Source organism: Gopherus evgoodei, chromosome 3 (genome assembly GCF_007399415.2).
Source record: "Gopherus evgoodei ecotype Sinaloan lineage chromosome 3, rGopEvg1_v1.p, whole genome shotgun sequence".
In the NCBI taxonomy this organism is placed as follows: domain Eukaryota; kingdom Metazoa; phylum Chordata; order Testudines; family Testudinidae; genus Gopherus; species Gopherus evgoodei.
In genome coordinates this window covers 5,986,218-6,013,714 of record NC_044324.1, presented here as the reverse complement: position 1 = coordinate 6,013,714, position 27,497 = coordinate 5,986,218, and the positions used below count along the sequence as shown (strand labels likewise).

At 65.1% G+C, this 27,497-nt stretch overlaps 1 protein-coding gene across 2 annotated transcripts; it reads left to right on the top strand.

Moving 5' to 3' along the window:
- On the top strand, positions 1-23,869 carry ESYT1 (extended synaptotagmin 1). 2 transcript variants are annotated; one of them, XM_030554740.1, is made up of 31 exons: positions 1-296; positions 9,049-9,090; positions 9,192-9,326; positions 9,776-9,849; positions 10,203-10,275; positions 10,885-10,974; positions 11,474-11,529; positions 11,832-11,955; positions 12,032-12,208; positions 12,408-12,490; positions 12,671-12,719; positions 14,211-14,300; positions 14,668-14,760; positions 14,955-15,026; positions 16,493-16,579; positions 16,667-16,816; positions 17,041-17,193; positions 17,479-17,655; positions 18,109-18,191; positions 18,414-18,462; positions 18,554-18,643; positions 19,355-19,450; positions 19,699-19,770; positions 20,079-20,165; positions 20,246-20,392; positions 20,476-20,648; positions 21,035-21,133; positions 21,676-21,807; positions 21,918-22,023; positions 22,115-22,164; positions 22,680-23,869. In XM_030554740.1, the coding sequence occupies exons 1-31, from the start codon at positions 3-5 to the stop codon at positions 22,711-22,713; spliced, it is 3,237 nt and encodes a 1,078-aa protein (XP_030410600.1). In that variant the 5' UTR covers positions 1-2; the 3' UTR covers positions 22,714-23,869. The 2 variants fall into 2 exon arrangements, with proteins under 2 accessions (XP_030410600.1, XP_030410601.1); XM_030554741.1 differs by lacking the exon at positions 1-296 and adding an exon at positions 8,550-8,612.
- Positions 23,870-27,497: the final 3,628 nt, after the last annotated feature.

Below are 27,497 nucleotides of genomic sequence, written 5' to 3'. Positions count from 1 at the left end.
CGATGGAGCAGCGGGAGGGTCCCGGGATCGGGCCCGGCTCGGGCGAGGCGCTGGCCGCCCTGGCCGCCTTCGGGAAGCTGCTGCTGAGCCTGGCGCCCGTGTACGTGGCCGGGCGGCTGGGCCTGAGCCTGGGCTTCGTGCTGCTCGGCCTGGCGCTGTACGCGGGCTGGCGGGCGGCGCGGCGCGCCAAGGAGCGGAGCCTGCGGGCCGCCCGCCGCCTGCTGCAGGACGAGGAGCGCCACGTGAGCGCCGCCGCCGCCGGCCTCTGCCTGAGCGCGCGGGAGCTGCCGGCCTGGGTGAGGAGGGGCCCCGCCCCCCGGGGGTTCCCCCTTCCCCCGGGATCCCCCACCTCCTTCCCCCCAGGGGTCCCCCGGGATCCCCCACCTCCTTCCCCGCCGGGAGCTGGCGGCCTGGGTGAGGAGGGGCCCCGCCCCCCGGGGGTTCCCCCTTCCCCCCGGGATCCCCCACCCGCTTCCCCGCCGGGAGCTGCCGGCCTGGGTGAGGAGGGGGCCCCGCCCCCTGGGGTTCCCCCTTCCCCCGGGATCCCCCACCCGCTTCCCCGCCGGGATCCCCCGGCTCCCCCCCGGGATCCCCCACCTCCTTCCCCGCTAGGAGCTGCCAGCCTGGGTGAGGAGGGGGCCCCGCCCCCTGGGGTTCCCCCTTCCCCCTACCCCCCCGGGATCCCCCCCTTCCCCGCCGGGATCCCCTGGCTCCCCCCCCGGCATCCCCCACCTCCTTCCCCGCCGGGAGCTGCCGGTCTGGGTGAGGAGGGGGCCCCGCCCCCTTGGGGTTCCCTGGCGCACCCCAGGGTTTCCCCATCCCCCCGGGATCCCCCCTTCCCCACCGGGAGCTGCCGGTCTGGGTGAGGAGAGGGGCCCCCAACCCCCCCCAGTATCCCCTTTCCCCTGCTGGGGTTCCCCCGCCCCCCTCGTCCCCCGGGATCCCCCACCCCTTTCCCGCAGAACCTGCTGGCCTGGGTGAGGAGAGGGGCCCCACCCCCCTGGGATCCCCCTGCCCCCCCTGGGGTTCCCCCGTCCCCCTCATCCCCCCCGGATCCCCCACCTCCTTCCCCACGGGAGCTGCTGGCCTGGGTGAGGAGAGCAGGACCCCCAGCGATCTCCTGCCTACTCTTCATCACCCTGGGACCCCCCTGCCCGCCTGGGTGAGGAGAGCGGGCCTCCCTGGGGGTCCCCTGCTCCCCCAGATCCCTGTAACGTCTGGGACCCCTGGGGATTCCCTCACCCCTCTGTGTTCCCCCATCCCACCAGGGATCCCCCATCCCTCCCACCTCCTCTTCACCTCCATGGGGATCACTCTCCCTAGAGCTGCTCGCCTGGGTGAGGACAGCACCTGCCCCCCCCCCGTTCCCTCTGCCCCACCCCTGGGGGACTTCCTGTTCTCTTCACCCCCCTCCCTGCCCTGAGCAGACCAGGCCTCCCTCAACTTGGACCCCTTCATCTCTGCCCCCCCCTTCACACATTCACTTCCACCAGGAGCTGCCTCAGCCCTGCCTCGAGATCCTGCTCCTTGGTCCCTGCCATCCTCTCTGCCTGCCCTCACCCAGCCCCTTGGGCATGGCACTCTCCGTCCTTGGCTGGGTCTGTCTATAGCAACCTTCTCCAAGGGCATCACATGCCCGTGTCCCTCCCAGAGACTGCGCCATTGCTTCTCCAGGAGCCCTTCGCTCTGGGCATCCAATTCCCTGCCTCTTCCTGTGCCAGGCTCCATCTCATGCCAGCCCTGCCCCATCCTGCCGCGTCCCTTCTCCTCTTCCCTCACTGCTTCTCCTTCTCCCCTTCCCAGTTGGCCGGGCTTTTCCGTCTCTGTGTGTGGGGAGCAGGTGGGGGTGAGAGGCTCGGGACTGGATCAGTGACGATGCAGGAGGGGCATCACAGCCCCCTTTTCCAGCAGCGGGAGCAGCCGGCCCTGGATTTTGCTGGGGCTCCCCAGCAGCTGGCTGCTGGTTCTTTTAGCACCGGCCATTCTGTGCTGAGCTGTGGCTCCAGCCAGAATCGAGCCAGCACGGAGCACCGGGCGCTCAGCTGCCAGCGAAGGGACCAGCTGAAGGAGGCTCTTGTGGAAGCGAAATCCTGAGCAGCCAGGAACAGAGGTCGGCAGCTTCAGTCTTAGGTGCTGAAAGTTAGACGCCGACATCCGGACAGGGCCGTGATCCGGCAAAGGCCCCAGGCTGTGTCACCGAGTCCATCCCTATTCAGGGGGACATGGGGCTTAAAGGCCCCTGGGCTCTGAGCATGTGCTTATGTGGCTTACTGAATCCAGGCCTTGGTTATTGCATCTGAAAACTAAACCAGTTCTTTGGGTGCTTCCGTACAGACCTGGTGTGAACGTTCTGGCTCGGGGCTGGGTTGGCTGGCATTAAACCTACGCTGAATTCCAAGTTAATTGGAGTAATTAACAATCGGTGCAGAGCCCATTTCACGCATTCTCTGCTGGGGCTTAACAGAACTAAAATCTAGCGACAGGGGAGTGTTTGTGTCCTGGTGCTTGTGCGGTTTTTACTTCTCCTTCGTCCCTCTTTGCCCACCAGAGTGTTTCAGGTACGCCTTGGACAAGATGGGGCTGGAGCAATCTTTAGAGCTCTGTTTTGTTAGGAAATAAAATAAAAGGCGGTGTTATATGTGGATTGAAGCTAGGAACCGCCACGGTGGGTCAGAGCAGGGGTCCATCTGAGTCTAGTATCCTGTCTCCAGCAGTGGCTTGACCCAGCTAATTCAAAGGGACAATTGTGGAATGACCTCCCCAGAGGGGAAGTTCCCTCCTGACCCCTATCAGTCTGAGGTTGACATGGGTCCTGAAGCATGAGGGTTCAGATCTCTTCCAAACTCTTCAGTAGGCTTTTTAAACCCTACCCCTGCAGTGTCTGCAACCAAAACCTCACAGCAAGGTGCTGCAGCAAGAGAACCTTAGCGTGATATGGGAAATTGCTCAGTTCACCAGCTCCTTGGGGCAGGGTCCAGAACAACAGCTGATCTGGTTTACGGACCCAAAATGGATGAAGATCAAGATGCTCTACACAGCATCAACAGTGACAAACAAAAAATCGATGTTGAAAAAAGTTTTTTTTGGCCACTGTGGTCAGGAACTGGGGCGGGGTGAAAGGAAGTGAGAATACAGATCTTTGCCTCCGGACTGGATGTCTTTCTGCCAGAGACGCACTTGCTCACCCAGCAGTTGTGGGCTGGGGGCAGGAATCAGGGCTGGGTGATTAGAATGGTGCCTTCTGCCCTGGAAACCCAGGATTTTAATCCTGAGTGATAAAGAAGAGCCGAAGTCTCATCTGTGGTTTAAAAATGTGTTAGGCCCTGTGTGTCTGGCAGCTGGGGTGGGGGAAGCGGGATGGGATGTGTGTGCGCTCGTCCCCTGGGATAAGGGATTCCTTACACACCATACATGGAGAGATTTCCCTGCACTGGCCTTGTGTTGCTCCGGGATGCCAGGAACATGAACCCGGCTACGCATGGTCCAACCCTGAGTGTGTTGGCCCCGTTTCCCCCCTCCTGTGGCGGAGGAGTGGGGATCGTACAGAGGCAGTGGGGAAGAGGCAGATCCCTTTTGCAAGGGGGCAGGGGAAGCCTGGGAGCCGCACATTGGAGTGTGTTCCTGTGTTTTCCGGCTGCCTACCTCGAGCCGTCTCTCCCCTGCTGGGACCAGCCAGGTGGGGCCGCCCCCTTCCCCAGCCAGGCTGGTGTAAAACGGGAGCGATCTGCTGCTGGGGTCTAAAGGTTGGGTTGTGAAACAGGCAAATGTCCTCTGGCCCTGGGCAAACCTGCCTATAAGGCGCATTAGAACGGAGCTCGGTCTCCAGGGCTTGTCCCCTTCCAGGCTGCCCCTCTGGGGCTGGCTAGTGCCAGTTGGCTGGGTGGCTCAGAGGCTGGTGGTCTGGGCCTCAGGGGACCTGGCTTTGCTGGGTGACTCTGAGCGAGTCACTCTGGCTCTCGGTGCCTCAGTTTCCCCACTCAGCCTTCATCTGTTTATTCAGCTCATGAGCTGTTTGGGGCAGCGACCGCCTCCTGTGGCTCCTGGCACAGCAGGCCCCTGAGCCTGGCCGGCCTCTCTAGGTGCTATCACAGTCCGACACTGCGTGCTGCAGCACCCTGAGGCCTGGTAGACTCGTTTCACAGGCCAGAATCGCTCCTGTCCCGGCTCCGCCCCGCTGGCCTCCAGAGGATGCCGCTGCTCTAAGCTGATGCATCCCCGCTCCTGACACGCATGGAATGCGGCTGAGTCACTGCCAGCCGCCTCCTCTGTTTTCTGCCATAACGGAAACACTGCTGCTGCGTCTTTCTCAGCCGCGGGCGCCCTTGGCAGCTGCTCCCCATCCACCTACCCGGCTCCGCGAACCTGCTGGGGGTGCGGGGGAGCGGCTGTGATGGACGCAGGCCCCTGTGGCTTGCTCATCCGTTGTCTCTAGACAGCTGCTTCCTGCCTCTTCCCCCAGACCTGCGGCCTCCAGGCCCCATGGGGAGCTGGCCCCACGGCCCAGCCCAAAGCCTGGGGAAGGGGGCAGAAAGGCTCCTGCTGGCTTTGGGTCAGGGCCACCGGCGGGGAGGGGGCAATAGGGAGCCCCTGGCTGACCCCAGCTGGGGAAACGGGTTCCCCCACAAGGTGCAGGTGGAGCCCAAAGCTGGGGGAGACTGAACTGCTCCTATAGAGACCCCCCGAGCTCCCAGCTGGGCGTGTGTGCAGGGCCAGGTCGCTCAGCAGCAGCTGTGTGACGGTAGCCATGTGGGGTGTGCCCGTGCGGAGCCCCTTGTGCAAAGCCGCGCGTGCCTGGGGCACCCCACCTCGATGGGAGATGCTCCCCGTAGTACAGGTGGGGACGGGCAGCCCTGACCAGAGCTGGGCTCTGCTGAGCCGCTGGCCGGCCCTGGAACTGTGAGCCCCAGCTGGGCTCTGCCTTCCTGGCGCCGGGGCAGGTCGGTCCCGGGAACAGACCCGGCAGGTTTGGAAGTGTCTCCTGGGCAGTGTTTGCTCTGCGGGGTGCAGCTCCTGCCCCATCCCCCAGGAGTGCTAGTCAAGTGGGGACGGGGGGGGTTGCGCTGCCTGAGCTGGGCCTGGTGTCTCGGTGCCAGCCTGGGGCACTTTCTCTTACGCTAGCTCTGCCGAGCCCTCCCTTGTGCTGAGCACAGGCCTCAAGTCGCCCTCACCAGCTGGCCCCCTCTCAGGTCAGCTTATTGTACAGATGGGGAAACTGAGGCACAGCAGGGCCCAGGGGGGCGGTGAGCTGGGAATAGAACCCAGGAGTCCTGACTCCCAGCTTGTGCCCACAACTCTCCCCTCTGCAGTGGGGCATAGGGGCGGTCTCTTGGCTTTAACCCTGGTTCCTTCCAGACAAACTCACCACTTCAGCAGATCTCCGAGCCGAGAAGAGCTCCCTGCCCGCCCCCTGCCAGTCGGCTTGAGTGCCCAGATGGTGGAGCCCTGGGGTGACCCAGGGACTTGGACTCTCAGTGTCTGGACAGTGGAGAGGCCTGCTTGGGTGGCAGGAGATCTGGGCTGTGTTCAATGGCTGCGGGTGCCCCCTCTCTGTGCCTCGGTTTCCCCATCTGGCCTGAGGCCAATGCTTTCTAGCAGCCCCGGACTATGAGAACTGCGGCTGCACTGGAGCAGGGCTTGGCAATCGCTCCCTGCTCCCAGTTTGCAGTGCCCCAAATATGTCCCCTCCAATGGACATGGGGTTTGTTATTGTAGGGTCACTCACAAGCACTGCTGCTCTTGGCGGTCTGAGAGCAGCGGAATGAGTGTGCCACCTTGTCACTGGAGCATCTGTCACGGGCATTAGGCAGGGCGTGCCCGTATGTTATTGTAGGGTGTCTCACAGGGCCGGGGCGGAGTGCTTGGCATATCGGTTTGTTTTTGTAGGGTCTCTCATGGGGGCTGTTGATCTTTTGGTTTTGCACTAATCCCCAGGTCCCTCTCTGGGCTCCCAACTCACCCTTGATCCGCTTCCCTGCAGGCGTCGTCCCCTCCCCTCCAGATCCCCAGAGCTCAGAAGGGTTGGTACCCCCCTGCCAGATCAGCCCCCCCTTCCCAAAAACCTCCCTGGCCACCCCCTTCCCCAGTGTCATTTCGGGGGGGGGGCAGGTCCCCCCTTTCCCGAGCTCTTGGCTTGTGCCACTGACCACTGGCAGCTCGTTAATCAGATGTTCTGGGAGCCCCCCCCAGCTGTGGGATCTCTGCCCGCTGGGTCCCATGGTTACCGCCCTGCACGTGATCTGCGGTGGCAGCAGCTCAGCACCGTATCTGGGGCCTGATGCCTCCCTTGTGATGGGTGAGGGAGGGGTCTAGTGTATGGGGGGTTGGGAGCAGAACTCCTCGGTTCTGCCACAGCTCGGGGCGGGGAGTGGGATCTAGGGGGATTGGGAGCCAGGACTCCTGGGTTCCATTCCAGCTCGGGATGGGAAGTGGGATCTGCTGGTTAAAGTGGGAGGAAGTGGTCCCAAGTCCACTGCTCATGCCTCGTATGGGAGGGTGCAGCCCGTGCGCCACTGGTCCCCTCCCCTCCTGTGCCCAGCTCCATGTGCTGCTCTCTGCCTTTGCCTGCGAGGGGAAGAAATGAAACAGCTTGTGGGAGGCTCTGGGCTCGCGGCTGCAAGGCAGCTGCGGGCCCCTTGGCTGCTCCAGCCGCCACCCTGCACACCCTCGTGCATAGAGCTGACAAAGTGGGGCAGGGTTTGGCTGGGGGCCAGGACTCTCTGTCCCCCGGCATCAAACCGTCACCTCCTGGTGCTGGGAACACACCCAGCCAGAGAGCCCCAGACATTGGCTCTGCGTGCTGCTCAGATCCGGCCCAGAGCCTGCTCGACGGCGACTGTTTGTGTCACTCATCTGTGTCTGTTCCAGAGCCCTTCGCAGGCTCTGTGCCAACAGGGAAATGCAGCCACCTCTGGGGTGGGACACGGGCTGGCTATCTAGGGATCCCTCACCCGGTGCTGAGCTGTGGCTGCCTCTGGGGTGGGACATGCGGGCTCTGTCGGGATCCCTCACCTGGCACTAAGATGTGGCTGGCTCTGGGGTGAGGCACTGCGGCCTGGGCACACCATGCAAGCGGGATTTTGAAGGGCTCAGCCATGCAGACAGGATGAGGTCTGAGCAGACACCCCCCCCTCTCCCTCCGGCCAGGCCAGGCCTTTTCAGCTCCCTGCGTCGCTGTCTGTGACCAGGATGCTGGCATGGGAGTAGGGACTGGACTCCATGGGCCCCCTGCCCCAGGGCGCACACCCTTAGCTGATGGGCTCTGAAGGGGTGGGAGAAGGGGAGGCTGATTCTGCGGTGTCCCCCCTTGATCCTAGCCGGCATGTGGGAGTCATGCCCCGGAGGCCCCCTCTCCTCGTACTCGACGCCTTCTGCCCACTCCTGACTCCCTGGCGCCTTCTCTTCCCCGCCCCGGTCACCACTCCTCCTTGGCCCGGTGCCGGTCACCGTGCCCGGCCCGTCCTGGGCTCCCTGTCAGAGCCGTCTTTTCCATCCGCACCCCAAGCTCCTCAACCTCCAGTCACTGGCCCCCAAAACTAGCTCCCGGTCCCCCTGTCCCTTGGGGAGGCCAGGCCCAGGTCATGGGGACAGAGGAAGCTGGTGCCCTCGGGGTGACAACCTCATGGGTTTGGTTTATGCTGAGCCCCCCAACCTCCTGCAGCTACGTTCTTAAACCTGGATTGAGGGGGGAGTGTGGGGCTGAACATGTGAGACGGGCACCCCGGGTTTTCCTTTGATTTGCCTCGTGGGGAACCCGAAGGGCCCCTGGCACCCCTGCTTCCTGCCCTGCCAGCAGCACTGCGGGGGCACCACCCCACAGCCCCAGCAGGCCAGCCTGCGTCTCTGTAATGCTGGGGGCTGACTTGCTCCACGGGGCGGGGGCCAGGCCCGGGGTCTCATGTGCCGCCACGTTGCCGTTTCCCCTGTCGCCAGGCCAGGCCGTGCTGCAGGCAAAACATCTGCACACACAGAGCCCCAGTGCCCAGCTCGTGCCCAACGTCGCTGCAACCCGGGGCCCTCCTGTCTCCCTGTCCTGCCCCCCACCCCTTCGTGCCACACGTGGCGGGGAGCCAGGGGGCTTTGCCTTTGGGGTTGGTGCTGTGCACGGACAGATGGGGCCAAACTCCCTCTGAAGCCGGGCCCCAAAGAAATGGCCCCTGGTTCAGTATTGGGGGCGCCCAGGGCCTTCTCCTCCGGCGCTGGCAGCTCTCCTGCACCCCGGCATGATGCTGTGCTTCGGGGCTCGCTTGATGGGTCAGGCGTCTCCTGTGGTTTCTCTCTGCGGCCCCCACAGTTCTGAGAAGAGAGATGAAGAAACCTGCCCTCGGCCGCAGGCAGAATTGCTTCACGCCCTGGGTCTCCCTGATAAGCCGCCCTGGGGGCTGCAGCCTTTGACACTGAGGGTGCAACCGCTGCATCGTGGCCTCATTCCCGGAGCCCTCGGCCCATCCACTTGCTCCCCTGGATCGGGGCTCCTGGCCCGGCCCCTCCCTGCCTGCTGACCCAGACCTCCCTGCAGCTGGAATTGAAACCCCCGGCCCTTGGCACGTCTCGGGTTTTCCCTCCCCATGATAAGAGCCTGGTGCAAAGTGCAGCAAGAATCTCTGGAGCCCTTGGTACACGAGCAGTGTGGGGCCCCCATGCACTTCCCAGATCTCTCTCTCTCTCTCTCTCTCTCTCTCACACACACACACACACACACACCCTCTCTCTGTGGCTGGGGGGGGGGGTGTAACCCTGCTTTGCAAATGGGGAAACTGAGGGAGAGAAAGTGACTTACTCATGGTCACAGAATGGACAAGAACCCAGGAGTCCTGGCTCCCAGCCCTTCCCCCCGCTCTAACCAGCAGCCCCCACTCCCCTCCCAGAGCTGGGGAGAGAACCCAGGAGTCCTGGCTCCCAGCCCCCCCGCTCTAATCAGCAGCCCCCACTCCCCTCCCAGAGCCAAGGAGAGAACCCAAGCGTCCTGGCTCCCAGCCCTTCCCCCTGCTCTAACCACCAGCCCCCACTCCCCTCCCCAAGCTGTCTGATGGGCTCCGTCTGCCTTTGCAGGTCAGTTTCCCGGATGTGGAGAAGGCCGAATGGCTCAACAAGGTGAGTGCGAAGGGCGGGCAAGTGTCTGTCAGCCATTTGGGGCGGGGGGGGCTGGCTCTGCCCCCCAGCTAACACCCCTGCCCCCCACATGTCCCCTGCAGATCCTGGCCCAGGCCTGGCCTTTCTTCGGGCAGTACATGGAGAAGTTGCTGGTGGAGAATATCGCCCCCATGATCCGCGCCTCCAACACCCACCTGCAGACCTTCGCCTTCACCAAGGTTGACATGGGCGAGAAGGTAGGGCCCCCCTCTCCCCCGGGCCTCTACCTCACCCCTACCCCGCATCTCCTCAGCTGCTGCTGGGCCTAGCAGCACATGCAGCCCTGGGGGGCTGGCTGAGGCTCGGGGCAGGAGGGAATCTCTGCCTTGCTCCCTCCCTGCTGCAGGCCGAGACAGATGGAGCTGGGGGAGGGGGAAGGCATCCCAGGGGTGCACAGTCAGTGACCCCAGCCCTGTTAAAGCAGCCCCCCCACGAGCATGGGGGAGACCCTCCCAATCACATGGGCTGGGTGCACGTCCATCCCCTTAATTCGCCCGCAGCACGTGGCTTTCTTAAGCAGCTGCCATGTCCTGCCCCAGAAGCAGCCGCATTTCAGGGTTCGAGCCCTCTGGGGAGCCAGGATCTCTCCAGCGCGGCACGGGGTGGGTCATGCTCCCGTAACCGTCTGCCTCCTGCTTCCATCCAGCCCCTCAGGGTCATGGGCGTGAATGTTCACACTGGCCAGAACAAGAAGCAAATCCTGCTGGACCTGACTATCAGGTAAGGAGCCAGCTGCCTCCGCGCTGCCCCTAAGCAGCCAGCCCCAGCAGCGCAGCTCAGAGACTCGCCCGGGTGCCGAACGGGCCAGTTCTCAGCCCCTGCCCCTCTGGGCCAAGGGCCTGGTCGCGGGGACCAGGATCTCACCAGGAGGGACCGCAGGGTCTGTCTGTGGCCTGCAGCCTCGGTCCTTAAGCCTGGCTGCCCTGTGCAGTGCCTGGGGGGCAGGGAGATGGGTCTTGGCTCTCTGCTAGGGAGAGGATGGGGGTCCCTGATCTCGGGGGGAGCCAGTGTACGGTGAGGGGCATGCGAAGGGTTAAGCAAGGCGGGTGCCCCTCATGCTCCTGTCTCTGCAGCTACGTGGGGGACGTGCACATCGACGTGGAGGTGAAGAAATTCTTCTGCAAGGCTGGGGTGAAGGGGATGCAGGTGAGACAAGCCTGCGAGTCGGACCCAGCGGGGCAGGGGGTGTGGATCGGGGGCCAGCCCCCACTGCGTTGCTGGGACGGGCGCCAGCCAGGACCCAGTGCCTCCCACAGTCTTAGCCGAGGCTGAGAGGGTAGCTGGGATGGGGGAGCTGGTCGGGGGGGAGCTGGGGTGGGGGGAGGTGATGGGGGATTGCTGGGGGAGGCGTGGGGGGTTACTGGGATGGGGGAGCTAGGGGGAGGAGTGGGGGGTTACTGAGATGGGGAGCTGGGGGAGGCATAGGCGGGTTGCAGGGGTGTGGGAAGGTGGTGGTGGGGTTGCTGGAGGAGGCATGGGGGGGTTGCTGAAGGGGGGGAGCTGTGGGAGCCGTGGGGGAGTTACTGGGATAGGAGAGCTGATTGGGGAGTCATGGGGGGGTTGCTGGGATGTAGGGAGCTGGGGGAGTTACTGGGGTGGGGGGAAGGTGGTGGTGGGGTTGCTGAGGTGGGGGTTGCTGGAGGGGGGGAGCTGGGGGAGGCGTGGGGGGAAGTGGGGGAGCCATGGGGGAGTTCCTGGGGTGGGGGAAGTCTGCAGGGGTGGGGCCAGGCGCTCACTTTCCATCTCACCCCCCAGCTGCACGGGGTGCTGCGTGTCATCCTGGAGCCCCTCATCGGGGACATGCCCATCGTGGGGGCCCTGACCATGTTTTTCATCCGACGCCCCGTGAGTACAGCACCCCGCATGCCTGGGGGCTGCAGGGAGACCCGGCTCCGAGTCCCCCCCGGCTGAGGAGTGTGTGGGGTGCTGGGGACGAGGGTGGGAGGCCAGAGATCTGTGCCGGGGCAGGACCCGCTCTCTGGTCTGGAGGTGCAGATGGACTTGGGTTTCCCCTGGGCTCTGAGCACCAGGCTCTCCCCCCAGCGCAGCGACTTGGGGCTGTGGGGCATCAGTCCCTGGACGTGTCGTGACCCCACTGTCCCCTCCCCAGACACACACCTCTGCCCCCCGGCCTGGCTCCCGCTGTGGGGCAGGCCCAGGCTCTGGCTTGCTGGCCGCGGGGGGTTGAGTAAGGGGCCCCTGGGAGATGCCAAGATGCCTTTAGTGGGGGGGTGCTGATAAGAGCCCCCACCCCATCTGTCTGGGATTCCCAGTGTGCCCTCCAGCTGGGGGGAGCAGCTGGTGAGTCTAACCACCCCCCCCCTCACTTCTCCCCCCCCTCCAGACTCTGGACATTAACTGGACTGGGATGACCAACCTCCTGGACATCCCAGGGCTCAGGTGAGTCCCTGCACCCCCTACCCCAGGCTGGGGGGCCCCGTGCCCAGTGAATGCCCCACGCAGCAGGGAGTGGGATTGGAGGGCAGGGAGGCAACGCGGGGGGAGGCAGCGAGGTCCTTAATAATTTCTATCGATTCCCTGTCGGGTGGGGGTCTGCAAACCCCCCAAGCTGTGTCCACACCCCCATCCCCCACAGTCCAGCCGTTCCTTGGGTGCTCTCCCCACCCCCCACATTTTGGGATTGGTGGGAAACTGGCCCAGCCGGCTGAGCTCTGCCCATGCCCCCCCCTTCCCCCCCGCAGCTCCCTGTCGGACTCGATGATCATGGACTCCATTGCGGCTTTCCTGGTGCTACCCAACCGCCTGCTGGTGCCCCTGGTGCCCAACCTGCATGATGTGGCCCAGCTCCGCTCCCCGCTGCCCAGGGTAAGGCCGGCACCGTGCCTGGGGAGAGGGGCCAGGGCGCCAGGGCCTGGCTGAGTCTCTCCCCCCCACTCCGCAGGGGATTGTCCGCGTCCACCTCCGGGAGGCCAGGGACCTGCAGTCCAAGGACAAGTACGTGAAGGGGCTGATCGAGGGCAAGTCGGACCCCTACGCCCTCGTCCGCGTGGGCACCCAGGTCTTCACCAGCCAGGTCATCGACGAGAGCCTGAACCCCGCCTGGAACGAGACGTACGAGGTGAGCATACCCCACGGCCGGCCGGTGGGACTCAAACTTGGGGCGCCGAGCCCGACTCACCGGGGAGCCTCTCCGAGAGCCGCCCCTGGCCCGGGCGCTAGAGGGGACGGAGCCCTGAGTGGGGTGCATGTGGGTCTGGGCTTGCTGCACCCCTCCCCCATGCACTGACCCCTCCCACTTCTTCTGCCCCCCTCCCCAGTTCGTGGTGCACGAGGTGCCGGGCCAGGAGCTGGAGGTGGAAGTGTTTGACAAGGACCCCGACCAGGACGACTTCCTGGGCAGGTGAGAGACACGAGTGGGGGGCACCAGGCCAGGATCTGCTTCCGGGGCGGGAGCCCTGTTCTGGGGATGGGCAGAAACACAAGGGCTGAAGCCATGGGGGAGGCTGGGGCCAGATTCAACCCCCCCTCGAGCGGCGGGTTCTGACTGGGCGCTCACGGCGTCTGCTTCCGTCCCTTCCAGGATGAAGCTGGATTTCGGGGAGGTGCTGAAGGCCCGCGTGCTGGAGGAGGTTAGTGGAGCGGCAGGAGGGAATTGGGGCAGGTTTGGGGACGGCAGGGCTAGGGGGTGTGCATGGATCTGGGGCAGCAGGAGGGAATTGGGGTGGGTTTGGGGATGGCAGCAACGGAGAGAGTGCTGGGGCTGTGCATGGATCTGGGGCAGAGGGGGCGGCAGCAGGGAATTGGGGTGGGTTTGGGGACCGCAGGGCTGGGGGTGTGTGTGGATCTGGGGGTGGAGGGGGCGGCAGCAGGGAATTGGGGTGGGTTTGGGGACCGCAGGGCTGGGGGTGTGTGTGGATCTGGGGGTGGAGGGGGTGGCAGAAGGGAACTGGGGCAGGTTTGGGGACCGCAGGGCTGGGGGTGTGTGTGGATCTGGGGGTGGAGGGGGCGGCAGAAGGGAACTGGGGTGGGTTTGGGGGCAGCAGGGCTGGGGGTGTGTGTGGATCTGGGGGCAGAGGGGGTGGCAGGAGGGAATTGGGATGGGTTTGGGGACGGTAGGGCTGGGTGTATGTGTGGATCTGGGGGCAGAGGGGGCAGCAGGAGGGAGCTGGGGCAGGTTTGGGGACGGCAGGGCTGAGGGTGTGTGTGGATCTGGGGGTGGAGGGGGCGGCAGAAGGGAACTGGGGTGGGTTTGGGGACCGCAGGGCTGGGGGGGGGTGTGGATCTGGGGGCAGAGGGGGCGGCAGGAGGGAATTGGGATGGGTTTGGGGACGGTAGGGCTGGGTGTATGTGTGGATCTGGGGGCAGAGGGGGCAGCAGGAGGGAGTTGGGGCAGGTTTGGGGACGGCAGGGCTGAGGGTGTGTGTGGATCTGGGGGTGGAGGGGGCAGCAGGAGGGAATTGGGGTGGGTTTGGGGGCAGCAGGGCTGGGGGTGTGTGTGGATCTGGGGGCGGAGGGGACAGCAGGAGGAGTTTGGGGACAGTAGGGCTGGGGGTGTGTGTGGATCTGGGGGGCGTCCAACCAGGTGCGCAGGTGGGGGAGCTGGCTGGGAATTTCTTGACTCCACGTTTCCCTTGGGAGAGGCGGGTCGGTTGAGAGCGTCTCTCCGGGGACTGCGGGGGGGCGCCTGGGAACACTTGGGAAGGGAGACGGTTCCAGCCGTGGGGGGCCAGGCCAGGGGGCGGGATTGTCGGGTCAGGCCCAGCGTTTGGCTTCAGAAAAGGCCGGCTGAGTAACCCGGTTCAGGAAAAGTGTTCAAGATTTTGACTTTTTCTCCCAATTTGGGGCGGGGAAATTTTTCCGGGCCGAGAAACCTGTTTGCTGCTAGGCTCTGAGAGACACTCGGCCCGTGGGTGGGTGGGGGATCTGGGCGGGTCAGAGAGGTTCTCTCGGGATGGGGAGGTGAGTGGCTGGAGCAAGGTGAGGGGCACGGGGGCCTCAGGGGGGCTGAGGCTGGGGAAGGACAGACGGGGCTCAGGAGGGAGGTGAAGGAGCAGAGGGGGGAAGTGGGGGGCTGGGGTCTCTGGGATTCAGGGGCTGACCCATGTCCCGTCCCCCCGCAGTGGTTCCCGTTGCAGGACAGTGGCCGGGGTCAGCTCCACCTGCGTCTGGAGTGGCTCACGCTCCTGTCCGACGCCTCCAAGCTGGAGCAGGTGAGACCTGCCCCCCCCCCCCCCGAATGGGACCGGACCGAGAAGAGCGGAGTCTAGTGGTTAGAGCAGGGGGCTGGGAGGCGGGACTCCTGGGTTCTCTCCCCAGCTCTAGCAGGGGAGTGGGGTCTAGTAGAGCGAGGGGGGGTGGGAGCTGAGAGCCAGGACTCCTGGGTTCTGTCCCCAGCTCTGGGATTCCATCATCAGTTGACCACAGCCTCCATTTGTGCAGAGACCAGGGCGGTTGCGAGGATGGATAAGTTCAGCTTAAGATCCATGGGGGTGTTGGGGGAGACCAACTCCTGGGCAGACAAGAATGGGGGGGTCTATTGGGCCAGAGCTTTCAGGGGTGACTCTCCCCCTGCCCCAGGTCCTCCAGAGGAACCGGGGAATCTCCTCCAAGCCGGAGGCGCCATCGGCTGCCATCCTGGTTGTCTACCTGGACCGGGCCCAGGAGCTTCCCGTGAGTATCGGCGCCGTGGGTGGGGGGGCTGTCTGGGGCAGTGGGAGAAGGGGATCTGTGCTGGGGGGGGCTTGTCCCTGGAGGGTTGGGGGAGCACATTGGGGGAGAGGGTGTTTCCGGGGGAGGGGGAGGAGCCAATCTGGCCCCTGGCCCCTGGTTACTGTCAGTGACCACCCCCCCCCGTCTCCCCACAGCTGAAGAAGCCCGGCAAGGAGCCCAACCCCATGGTGCAGCTCTCGGTGCAGGACGTCACGCGGGAGAGCAGAGTGAGCCAGGGCTACGGGGCCCCTGCCAGCCCCCCTGGGCCACTGTGTGATGAGGGGGGTTGCAGAAAGAGCGGTGCCGAAACAGAGCCCCCCGCTCCTCCTGGCCCAGCCTCCCCCAGCAGGGGCCACTGTGGGAGCGGGGGCAGGAGCTGGGGGGTGCTCCCAGGAGGGGGCGCTGTGGGAGCACGGCAGGAGCTGGCTTGGGGTTCCCAGCAGGGGGTGCTGTGGGGTGGGGACAGGAGCTGGGGGGTGCTCCCAAGAGGGGGCGCTGTGGGAGCGTGGCAGGAGCTGGCTTGGGGGTCCCAGCAGGGGGTGCTGTGGGGTGGGGACAGGAGCTGGGGGGTGCTCCCAAGAGAGGGCGCTGTGGGAGCGCAGCAGGAGCTGGCTTGGGGGTCCCAGCAGGGGGCACTGTGGGAGCGGGGCAGGAGCTGGGGGGTGCTCCCAAGAGGGGGTGCTGTGGGGTGGGGGGCAGGAGCTGGGGGGTGCTCCCAGGAGGGGGCACTGTGGGAGCGCGGCAGGAGCTGGCTTGGGGTTCCCAGCAGGGGGTGCTGTGGGGTGGGGACAGGAGCTGGGGGGTGCTCCCAAGAGGGGGCGCTGTGGGAGCGTGGCAGGAGCTGGCTTGGGGGTCCCAGCAGGGGGTGCTGTGGGGTGGGGACAGGAGCTGGGGGGTGCTCCCAAGAGAGGGCGCTGTGGGAGCGCAGCAGGAGCTGGCTTGGGGGTCCCAGCAGGGGGCGCTGTGGGAGCGGGGCAGGAGCTGGGGGGTGCTCCCAAGAGGGGGTGCTGTGGGGTGGGGGGCAGGAGCTGGGGGTTGCTCCCAAGAGAGGGCGCTGTGGGAGCGCAGTAGGAGCTGGCTTGGGGGTCCCAGCAGGGGGCGCTGTGGGAGCGTGGCAGGAGCTGGCTTGGGGTTCCCAGCAGGGGGTGCTGTGGGGTGGGGACAGGAGCTGGGGGGTGCTCCCAAGAGGGGGCGCTGTGGGAGCGTGGCAGGAGCTGGCTTGGGGGTCCCAGCAGGGGGTGCTGTGGGGTGGGGGGCAGGAGCTGGGGGTTGCTCCCAAGAGAGGGCGCTGTGGGAGCGCAGCAGGAGCTGGCTTGGGGGTCCCAGCAGGGGGCGCTGTGGGAGCGGGGCAGGAGCTGGGGGGTGCTCCCAAGAGGGGGTGCTGTGGGGTGGGGGGCAGGAGCTGGGGGGTGCTCCCAAGAGGGGGCGCTGTGGGAGCGTGGCAGGAGCTGGCTTGGGGGTCCCAGCAGGGGGCGCTGTGGGAGCGGGGCAGGAGCTGGGGGGTGCTCCCAAGAGGGGGCGCTGTGGGAGCGTGGCAGGAGCTGGCTTTGGGGGTCCCAGCAGGGGGCGCTGTGGGAGCGGGGCAGGAGCTGGGGTGTGCTCCCAGCAGGGGGCGCTGTGGGGATCCCCCGTCTCCTGCCCCAGCCTCCCCCAGCAGGGGGCGCTGTAACCCCTCCCCATCTCCTCCCCCCAGGTTGTCTATAACACCAGCTCCCCAGTCTGGGACGACGCCTTCCGCTTCTTCCTCCAGGACCCAGCCAATCAGGACATCGACATCCAGGTGGGCCCCGCCCCCTACTGCCAGGCTCCACCCTCTGGCCCTAGCCCCGCCCTTTCCCCGTAACGGGAGCCCTTCTGCCCCCTGCAGGTGAAGGACGACACGCGCCAGACCAGCCTGGGCTCGCTCAGCGTCCGTCTGTCCCGCCTGCTGAGTGCCGAGGACCTGACGCTGGACCAGTGGTTCCAGCTGGAGAACTCGGGGCCAGGCAGCCGCATCTACATGAAGCTCGTCATGCGGGTGAAGCCGGGCTGGGGGGTGGATCTCGCGGGGGCGGGAGGTGTCCCCCAACAGCTGAGATCTCTGCAGCCACCATCAGCTGCCCCCAGGGAGGGGGGTTGATCCCAGCTCTGCGGAGAAGCCTCCTTGGCCCTCTGCCAGTGGCACCCCAGGGCCGTTAACGTCCGGCTGCCCCCACCAGGCAGCCGTGTCTGTCGTGACGCCCAGTGCCACTCTCCTCACAGATCCTGTTCCTGGACGCCCCCGAGGTCTGCAACACTCCCCAGCCGTGCGCCCCGGGGCAGTTGGACGGGGAAACCAGCACCTTTGCTGGCAGCAGTGTGGACATGCCGCCCCGGCCCAGCCGAGCCAGCCCTGACGCCCAGTTTGGCACCGAGGTACAGCTGCGGGGGGTTGGGGGATGGGCTTACCTCCCGCGGCACATATGGGCCCCGCAATCCGCCCCTCTTGTGGGGTACTGGGACGTCGAGCCCTGCACCCCGAGGCGACTGGTTCGAATCCAGCCCAGAGTGCTGTGTGCTCACCAGGCCATGGAGACCGAGCCCTCACGGGGGCTGCAAGCCTAGGGCTGGCGGGGGGGGCTCTCCTGTGCAGCGTCGGGGGCGGCTGTGGGGGGGAACCTGCCCCCGAGCAGGTCATGTGAACACCCCCTCCCTCCCCAGAGCGTGATCCGCATTCACCTGCTGGAAGCCGAGAACCTGATCGCCAAGGATAACTTTATGGGCGGCATGATCCGGGGCAAGTCGGACCCCTACGCCAAGGTGCGGCTGGGTGGGCAGAGCTTCCGCAGCCACGTCGTCAAGGAGGAGCTGAGCCCCCGCTGGAACGAGGTCTACGAGGTGAGGGGGGCGGGCTGGGGAGAGCCCTGGGGAGCAGAGCGGAGGGAGGCCGCTCCCCTTCCCGTGGGGCTCCGATGGGCCAGCGGGGCTGAGCCTGCCTAGGTCGGGAGGGGGCAGAGAGATGTTCTCCCCCCCCCCATTTTCCCTGAGTAGCCCTGAGGGGCAGAGGAGGTCCCATCCATCATTCTACAGATGGGGGAGCAGCACAAAGGGGGGGACTGCACAAGGTCATGCAGCGGTCAGATCTGGCCATGGAACCCAGGAGTCCTGGCTCAGCCCCCCCGCCACATCTAACCTACTAGGCTCCACTCCCCTCCCCTCCCCTCCCAGAGCTGGGGAGAACCCAGGAGTCCTGGCTCCCAGCCCCCCACTCCCCACCCCCGGTCTGTGCTGGGAGCAGGACCACGGCCGGGGGATGGTGGCTTCTGGTGACCCCCCCCCCCCGTCCCCCAGGTCGTTGTGAACGAGATCCCAGGCCAGGAGGTGGAGTTCGAGATCTACGACAAAGACATTGACAAGGACGACTTCCTGGGCAGGTGGGTCGGGACCAGAATCAAGCTGGGGAGGGGAAAGAATCAAACTGGGGCTCCTGGCCTCCCCCGCCCCACTCATGTCCTCGTGGGGTTCCCTGGTTCGGGGGGTGGCTGGGCCCCCCCAGGGCGTCTCTGCACCCTCTGCCTGGTCTGCAGGCCCCTCCGGCACACGACTCGGCTTTGGAGGGGGCCCACCCCCCAGACTGACCTGTGTTCTCCCCCCAGGTGTAAGATCGCCCTGAAGCGAGTCCTGAGCAGCCGGTTCATCGATGAGGTGGGCGCTTGCGGGCCCCCGGGGGGAGGGGGCAGGTGGGGGGGAGGGGGCAGACAGGGGGATCTGACCCCTGCTGCCTTTCTCCTTCCAGTGGCTCCCCCTGGAGGATGTGAAATCCGGCCGCCTCCACGTGAGGCTGGAGTGCCTGGCCCCCACCCCCAACAGCGCCGAGCTGGAGCAGGTACGGGGGGGCCCCCAGGATCCCAGGCAGGCTGCTGTGGGCTGGAGCAGGGGGACAGCCGCTGGGCGAGGGAGGGGGGTAGCGTCGGCTCTTAGCCCGTGAGGAGGGGGTGGGGCTAGAGCGATACGAGGGGGTTCAAGACACAGCAGGTGTCACAAGTGCCACGAGCTTGCTGGGTCTCAGCTCAGCTCACTGCCCCCCCACAGCAGAGTTGGCACCGGCCCATTGGGTATTGAATCCCCGAGAATCCCCAGCCCTCGCTCTGCGGGGGGGAGGCATGTGCTTGGCCCAGGGTTGGGCCCAGGGTTTGCTGTGTAGCCGGGACCCCGGGGTCACAGCCGCACCGCTCAGGCTGCAGGAGCCGTCCAAGACAGGGCCAGCACTGGGCTAGTGGAGGGCTGTGGGTCGGCAGTGAGGGGCACCAGCAGAGCTGGGGGTGGGGAGCCTAGGGCTGGGCTAGCAGGGAGCTGGCAAAGGGGTGAGCCCAGGACTGGGCTAGCAGGGGCTGTGGGTCGGCAGTGAGGGGCACCGGCAGAGCTGGGGGCGAGGGGATGTGGGGCAGGGAGAGCTAGGCTGCGTGCTAGGCGCTTGCTGTGAAGCCAGCCCTTGTGGTGGGAGTGCCAGGCCCCCCTTCCCTGCCTGCTGTTCTGGGCAGCCCCCTGGCACTGCCCCCCAGGGCCAGGGCTGGGGCTCACGCTGGCTCCGTTCCAGGTGCTGATGGTGAACAGCCTGACCCAGACCCAGCGGAGCGCGGAGCTGTCGTCCGCCCTGCTCTCCGTCTTCCTAGACCGGGCGGCTGACCTGCCGGTGAGCGCGGCCCCACCCCTCGGACTCCTGGGTCCCAGCCTCACACAGGCCTCCTGCTTCGCCCTCTCCAGGTGCTGGGCGTGGGGGGCGTCAGATCCCCCGTTTGCAGCCAGCCGGCCCCAGGCTGGGGGTCTCAGACACAGCCTGTTGTGCACCCCACTGTCTGATCCTGAGGGTGGGGCTGGCCCAGCTCCATGGGGCTTGTGCCCCCCTTGGTTTCTTCCACTCACCACCTCCCTTCTCCCCAGCTCCGGAAGGGCTCCAAGCCCCCCTGCCCCTACGTCAGCCTTTCCGTCCGGAACGTCTCCTACAAGAGCAAGGTAAGGGGGGCAGGGGGAGAGGCAGAGTGTGGGGCTTGTCCAGAGGTGGGGGCTGCCAGAGAGGGAGAGGCATTGGGACAAGTATGGGGGAGACTGGGGGGGTCCCTGTGGGGCCAGGGGATTGGTCTAGGGGGCTTGCCCTGTGCTGGAGCTGCTGGAGAGGGAGAGGCATTGGGACAGGTGGTGGAGTGGGTGTTGGGAGGGTGGGTACTTGTGACCAAGGGGGTGCCATGGGGAGGGGCACCCTGTGTGTTGGAGTGGGGGGTCCTGGCCTCTCTGCTTTCACAGGCTCCCCTGCCACCCCCCAGACCGCCACCTCCACCTCGGAGCCCATCTGGGACGAAGGCTTCTCCTTCCTCGTCAAGCGCCCCCACGTGGAGTCCTTGGAGCTGCAGGTAAATCCCAGTGCCCCCCCCACCCCGCCCCGCCCCCTCTCCACTGTCTGAGCCAGGCCTGAGCTCTGTCCCGCCCGCAGGTGAAGGACGAGGGGGGGCAGGGCCTGGGGTCGCTGAGCCTGCCCCTCACCCAGCTGCTGGCGGCTGAGACGCTGACGCTCGATCGCTGGTTCCCGCTCAGCCGCGCCGGCCCTGGCAGCCAGGTCCTGCTGCGAGTGCAGCTTGGGGTGAGTCACCCGGCGGGGGGGGGGGGGCTGGGTGCACTGGAGACTGAACCCCTCTGATCCCCTTGTCTCTCCCCGCCCCCCAGATCCTGGTCTCCCAGCACTCGGGGGCGGAGCCCCGCAGCGCCCCATCAGCTGGCGAGGAGGCTGAGAGCCCCCCCGGGGGGTCGGAGCCGGAGCTGTACGTCGGGGAGGACGGGGAGCCCGGGGCTGCCGGGCCTGCCCAGGAGCTGCGCCAGCGCCTCACCCACGTGGACAGGTGGGGGGCGCCCGAGGGGGGCAGAGTGCAGCTGCAGAGTCCGGCCCCCTGGATTCCCAACCCTTTCCTGGGGGACCCTGGGGCTCTCCCTGGGCTCGACCTGGCACTGCCAGGAGCCACCACTTGGGGGGCTCCTGTAATGCTGCTACTAACAAGCATGATATCATGGGGCTCGGATCTCAGCTGGGGGCTCTAGGGGCTACCGTAACACCACTAATAAAGGGCACACTACAGTGGTGCTACCGTAATGCAGCTAATAAAGCTCAAATAATAAAGAGGCTCAGCTGGGGCTTTAAGTGCTACCGTAATACTGCTAATAATGCACCCACCCAAACGGGCAGGATTCCGGTGCCCCCCCATAATGCTGCCCCCTCTCTCCTGCGCAGTAACTCGGAGCTGGTGGAGGGCCCCCTGGGCCAGCTGCAACTCACAGTCTGGTACCACATGGACGAGCGCAAGCTAGTTGTCATCGTACATTCCTGCAGGTACGATGCATGGCGCATGGCGCATGGCGACGCGGAGATGTCGGGACTCCTTTTAGGGCTGGGGGGAGGTTTCCCAGGACACCTGGGTTCTCCAGCTGCCCTGTATGAGCCTAAGTTCCTCTTGGCCAGCGGGGGGCTTGGTTCAGCCCCTTGTTATGGAACCAGCTGCCCTGAGCCGTGTGGAGCTTGCTGGACAGGCACGACGTTCCTCCTCCCGCTCCCAGGGGACCAACTCAGGCATGACCCCAGGGCTTCCAGGATCTCCCACCACTGGCTGGAGCTGGTGGGAGGTGCTGGGTGCCCATCGTCCCCCTGCCTGGAGCTCCCTACCAGCGGTTGTAAGGTCTGGGCCTTTGGGGTTCACCCCACATCCCTACGCAGGCTGGGCACCCAACGGGGCCCCCCAAGAGCTTGGCGCCAGCCCCCATCCGTGGCTCTCTGGGCACGTCTCTGCAGTGGCGGGGTGGCCAGCTTGGAAGGCAGAGCTTTGCTGCCCTCTGACCCCATCGCACTGTGTGTGTCCCCCTCCCGCACCTCCCCAGGAAGCTGAGGGCCAGTTCGAAGGACATTCCTGACCCCTATGTCTCTCTGATCCTCCTGCCTGACAAGAACCGCGTGACCAAGAGGAAAACCACCGTGCGGAAAAGGACTCTGAACCCCGAGTTCAATGAGAGGTGATGGGGGGCGGTGATGGGGCTAGGCAGGGGAGGCTTCTTCTCACTGGTGTGGGACCTGTGCCCAGGCTCCTCTCACACCTCTGTCTCCCCCCCGCCCCGCCCGGCAGGTTTGAGTGGGAACTGCCCCCGGAGGAGGCCACCCGGAGGAGGCTCGAGGCCTGCGTCAAAAACAGCGTCTCCTTCATGTCCCGGGAGAAGGAGCCCCTGGGGAAGGTAAGGGGGGGCCATTGCCATGGTTACCGCTGGGCTGTCGTGTTTCGAGGGGAGGAGAACAATCACCTGATTCCTGCTTCTCACCCCCCAGGTGCATCTTGACCTGTCGCAGATGGACCTGGCCCAGGTCAAGGCCCAGTGGTGAGTGGGGGGGAAGGGGCTGGGAACATCCCCTGCCCCAGCTGAGCAATGGGGGAGGCGGGCTGGGAAATCCCACAGCTGAGCAATGGGGGAGTCTGGGAATCTTCCCTGCCCCTCCCCCGAGCTGCAGCAATGGGGGGGGGGTCTGGGAATTCTCCCCCTTTCTGGGGAGAGCAGGTGAGTCCCCCTTGCGAAGTCCAGGGCCAGTGGGGCTCCCTGATTGCTGTGGGGCAGCTTCCCCCAGGCAGAGCAGCGCAGGGCCCCAGCCAGGGCGGGGCTCCCTCCAGAATGGGGCCCCATGTCCTGCATCCCCCAGACCTGAAAAATCTCAGGCTCCCCAGGAAGGATAGGGAGGCTCGGCTGCATCGGGGACCCCGAGCGCTGTGGCCAGAAGCAGCGGGCGCCCAGCTCGGCTCAGCAAAGACACCTGCTCCATGGGGCGGGATCTGGGCTGGGGGAGCGGTTCTGGAGGCAGCTGCCCCACCCGTTCATGCTCTTCCCCCTTGATCTTGCAGGCACAACTTGAAAGAGAACAGGAGCAGCTCTTAGTCCCCGTGACAGCCCCCGCTTCCCAGCAGGGCCCAGCCCACGCCCACCCCCCGTGGCACCAGCCTTCGCTCGCCTGGCTCTGAGCACTCGCATCTCTTCTGTTCTCTTCAGTGTAAAGCCATGCGGGGGGAGACACTGGGGGGAGGCTGTGGACAGGGGTGTCGCACGCCCCCCATTTCCTGCCCTGTGTCACTGATCAGGGATGCCAAACGCAATCTGCCTTTTAACTGACCAAAGAAAATGGACCCGCGGGCGGAGCCAGGTAGGGGCCTGGGGCCTTGTCAGCAGGCACTGGCTTTTGGGCACGATCCCAGATGTTGCAGGGGTCAGGCAGCAGGATGGGGCGTCCCCCACAAGAACCCCACCCACCTGGTCCAAAATGCAGGCCCTGCCAGACGGCACCGCGGGGCGGGAGTTGCTCGGCACCGGGGGACTCTGGCTGAGCTGCCGCAGTGTGGTAGAGAGAGCAGCCCAGATGCCATGGTGATGGGCATGGGTGAGACCCCGCCGAGCCGCGGAGGGCAGGGATCCCGTCCTGCCCAGCGAGAACCACAGGGGGTTTATCGCCCCAAGAAGGAAAGATCCCCCCTGACCCTGTACCCAGCAGCAGAGTTCCCAGCTCCAGCACAGAACCCCCTGGCCCCACTGCAAAATGTAGCCGCTCCTGCTCTTCGCTAAGGGTCTGGACCCCTCCCCCCCCGTGTCTCGCTCTCCCCAAGGTCCTCACCTTGTTTTTCTTTGTTGTATTTCTTTGTGCCAGTTTCTCGGCTTTTTTACGTTATTTATCTCACGTGCCTTTTAATTCTTGTTTTAAAAGCAGCCGGCTCAGGGGGGAGAGAGGCGGACTCCAGGCTGGCTGCACGGGGCAGAAGGCCTCTGCCCCCCCCCCCCCCCCCCGGGCATGGGTTGAAGGTAGATTCCTCTGGATGATGCCCTGGTCCCTCCCCGGGGGAGCCGCCCCCTGCTCAAGCCAAAAACTCTCATGCCGTATTTATCTGTATTGTGAAGACGCTGCTTTCTGAGTGTTTGCACCACGAAGGTCTCATGTGGCTGGCGTCAGCCGGGCACCCCCGCTGCCTGTGAGGCCGGGCCCACGCCTGCCAGGCCAGCACCGCTGTAACCCGCCTCTGTCAATAAAAGTGAGGAGTCGATCGACCCTGCGCCATTCATTTAACCCTCGAGGGCTGGTTCAAAGGGGAACCGCCCACATTCGACGGGGCCCCTCCAACCTCCCACCCCCCATGAGGTTCGGGCCTGGTTCTCAGGGGAGGGAGAGCTCAGAGGTTTGAGCTCACTGGCCTGCTAAACCTGGGGTTGTGAGTTCAATCTTTGAGGGGCCATTTAGGGACCTGGCGTAAAAATCTGTCTGGGGATTGGTCCTGCTTTGAGCAGGGGTTTGGACTCGATGACCTTATAGACTCTAAGACTGGAAGGGACCTCGAGAGGTCATCGAGTCCAGTCCCCTGCCCTCATGGCAGGACCAAATACTGTCTAGACCATCCCTGATAGACATTTATCTAACCTACTCTTAAATATCTCCAGCGATGGAGATTCCACACCCTCCCTAGGCAATTTATTCCAGTGTTTAACCACCCTGACAGTTAGGAACTTTTTCCTAATGTCCAACCTAAATCTCCCTTGCTGCAGATTAAGCCCATTGCTGCTTGTTCTATCATTGGAGGGGAAGGTGAACAAGTTTTCTCCCTCCTCCTGACGACACCCTTTTAGATACCTGATAACTGCTATCATGTCCCCTCTCAGTCTTCTCTTTTCCAAACTAAACAAACCCAATTCTTTCAGCCTTCCTTTGCAGGTCATGTTCTCAAGACCTTTAATCGTTCTTGTTGCTCTTCTCTGGACCCTCTCCAATTTCTCCACATCTTTCTTGAAATCCGGTGCCCAGAACTGGACACAATACTCCAGTTGAGGCCTGACCAGCGAAGAGTAGAGCAGAAGAATGACTTCTTGTGTCTTGTTTACAACACACCTGTTAATACATCCCAGAATCACCTTCTGAGGTCCCTTCCAACCCTAATCTTCTATAATTCTACCCCAACCTGGTAGGGAGCTGCCCTGGGGCTGGGCAGAGGTTAGACATCACCATCCTGTCTCTTGGCAAGTTCTCTGCTGTAGCCACGCTCTGCCCTCCCGCACCAGGGCCGGTGGATCAGAGCTGATGGAGGAGGACGCATCGTCTCTCAGGCGGCCCCTAGGCTCCCCCCTTGCCCCTGGGAACAAGCTGGGCCCCCGTTAACAGTGTTGCCAATTTGAAGGTTAAATCTGCAGATCTGGGCCAAGCCTGGCGTCCCCCTCCGCCTGCCGACCTTGGCCCCGGTGCCAGCGCTGGGCAGAACTGGCTTTCACCTGGCAACAGTGCTGCCGAAAGGGATTGTGAATCCCACGCTGCAGGGCTTGCACCCGGCTGGAGTACGGGGGCTGGCTTATCTCCCCGCGGCTGCCTGGCTTTGGCCCCCGTCAGAGACAGGCTCTTGGGCTCAGTCGGGCCGGGCCAGGCCGGGCACTGCCCCAGCGTAACAGCCCCTCTGCCCAGCAGAGGTGCCAGTGGGGAGGGCTGAGCCACAGGAGGGGTGCGATTTGCAGACTAAGCCAGGTTAATGCCCCGTGTGCGGCCTGGGGCTGTCCCTGAACAATCCTCTGGCTCTGCCCCCGTAGGCACCCAACCCCCTGCCGAGCCCAGGGATTACAGCCCCTAATCCCGTCCCCTGCTCCTGCCAATCGCAGCTCCTCCGGTGCCTTTCAGCTTCCCCCTGGGAGGAGCTGGGGTTCTGGGCTGAGCGGCTGGGGTGGCAGGACACCCCTCTGCCCCCGTTTCAGGGCTGAGGATCCCCTCCCTCCAGCTCTGCTATCTCTGTCCCCTCCCCCTGCTAGGGGGTGGAAGGGGCACCCCAGTGCTGGGCCCACAGCAGCGGGAGGAATGGGAGACCTGGGTGAGAGTGGCAGGCGGGGCCCAGAGCTGAGCTGGGGTCACACCTCCTCCCCCAGGGCCCAACAGGGGACCCTGCCTCTGCCAACCCAGGCCTGCTCCCCAGCTCCAGTGTAGGATGGACCCTGGGGGGCTTGTCTTGGGCCCCACCCCTCCAATGGGACAGGAGCTCTCAGCCTGCCCAGAACAGCTGCTGCGTGGGCCCCAATCCATGGGGGAAAGGGGGCAGCCGACGACTGGGTTCCAGCTGTGAATGGCCCATAGATCCCCACCCTCAGCCACGGGGGCAGGAGGAAGCTGCCCTGTTTAACAGGGGAAACTGAGGTACAGGGTGGGCACAACCCCACCAAGGGTGTGGAACTGGGGGGGAGCTGGCTTGGGTGACACCTAGCCGCCCCCTCCCCCCCACCTGGATTTATGCTCCAGGGCAGTGGAGCCAGACCCGCTCTTTGTGAGAGGGTGGGGGTGTGAAGGGGGTGTTGCATCTCCCCACCAAGTGCCAGGCCTGGACACCCCTCTTCCCTACACACCCCCCCAAGGCTGCTTGGCCTGACTCTTCCCTTCTGCTCCCCCACCTGCTGCGCCATGGGCCCCGCCCCCTGCTCAGCACTGCTGGGGCCCAGCCAGGCCGTCTTGTTAATAATAATATACGGAGAAACCCGCTTCATGGGACTGGGGGGGTACATAGCTCACCGATGGCCACCTGGACTTTTCCATCAACCCCTGCTTAGCTGGCAGGGCTGGGCCCAGGGCCAGAGCTGGCCAGTCCCCGCCTGGCCCAGGCATTTTCATTTACACTCAGGGTAATTTCCAGGTGCTAATGAACCCACCCAGCTCCTCGGGGGCTGAGGGAGCACACACCGATGCAGCCACCTCTGGGGTGGGCCACACCAGCAGCTTAGACATTGCTGCACCCAGCCCTGGCTAACTGGAGCTGGCGACGCTTCACAGCAGGGTAGGAAAGGCAGCAAATCATCAGCTGAATTTAAACCGGGGGGGGCACCTTCCAAAAGTCCTCCCCCCACCCCTGGAATATTACTGCCCACAAGGAGCTGCCCACGGGTTTATCTGAATTCTGGCACCACCACCTAGGTGGGGGGCGGGGGGACAGGTCAGAGGCAAAAGCACCCCCCCCCACAGCACAGCCCCTTCACAGCTCCACGTTGGGGTCACAGCCACCCCATCACTAGCCTGCAGCTCCCTGCGCATCACCCAGTCGCATACTGTGCCCTCTGCCCAGCTCTCTGCCCATGGCCAGCAGAGCAGCCCCCCACCCTCCCTTGGAGGGGGAGGGGGCTGTGTGGCCAAGTGCTGAGAGTGGACCCCGGACACCTGGGCTCTATTCCCGCGCTGGGAGGGGGCGGGGGCTAGTGTCTGGCTGGGGGAGCTGACGTCAGGGCACCTGGGTTCCAGGAGTCCTGGGGCCTGGGATGGGGGAGGGGGCTGGGAGCCAGGACTCCTGGGTCCCCGGCCCAGCACTGCGGCTTGGTCCCGGTGCCATTTGAGCAGAGGAAAGGGCCCTACTAGGTCCCCATTGGGCCCCATCTCCAGGGCGGGCAGTGCCCAGCCCTCACCGCCACCAACCCGTGTTCATGCACCTCCAGGCCCCTCGTGCTTGGGGGAGGATTTTCTCTGATGGGGGGGCACCGTGCTGGGGGCCTGGCCTGGCTCCCTGGTGCATGCTTGGCATGGCTGCCCCCTTGAGCTCGTCGCTAAGAAAAGCCCTGGAGCTGGGGGGGGGGGAGAAGCTGTCACTTCTGACAATGAATGATGCTCCCATTTGTAGCCCCCCCACCCCTCCCACTGCCCTTATCTAGCACTGCTACAGCCTGACGTCACC

Excerpts from the sequence above, each read along its gene's own strand:
- ESYT1 (XM_030554740.1), top strand. The coding sequence starts at position 3 with ATGGAGCAGCGGGAGGGTCCCGGGATCGGGCCCGGCTCGGGCGAGGCG. Across the intron at positions 12,720-14,210 it reads AGGCCCGCGTGCTGGAGGAG|TGGTTCCCGTTGCAGGACAG; the intron begins GTTAGTGGAGCG and ends GTCCCCCCGCAG. Across the intron at positions 17,194-17,478 it reads ACGCCCAGTTTGGCACCGAG|AGCGTGATCCGCATTCACCT; the intron begins GTACAGCTGCGG and ends CTCCCTCCCCAG.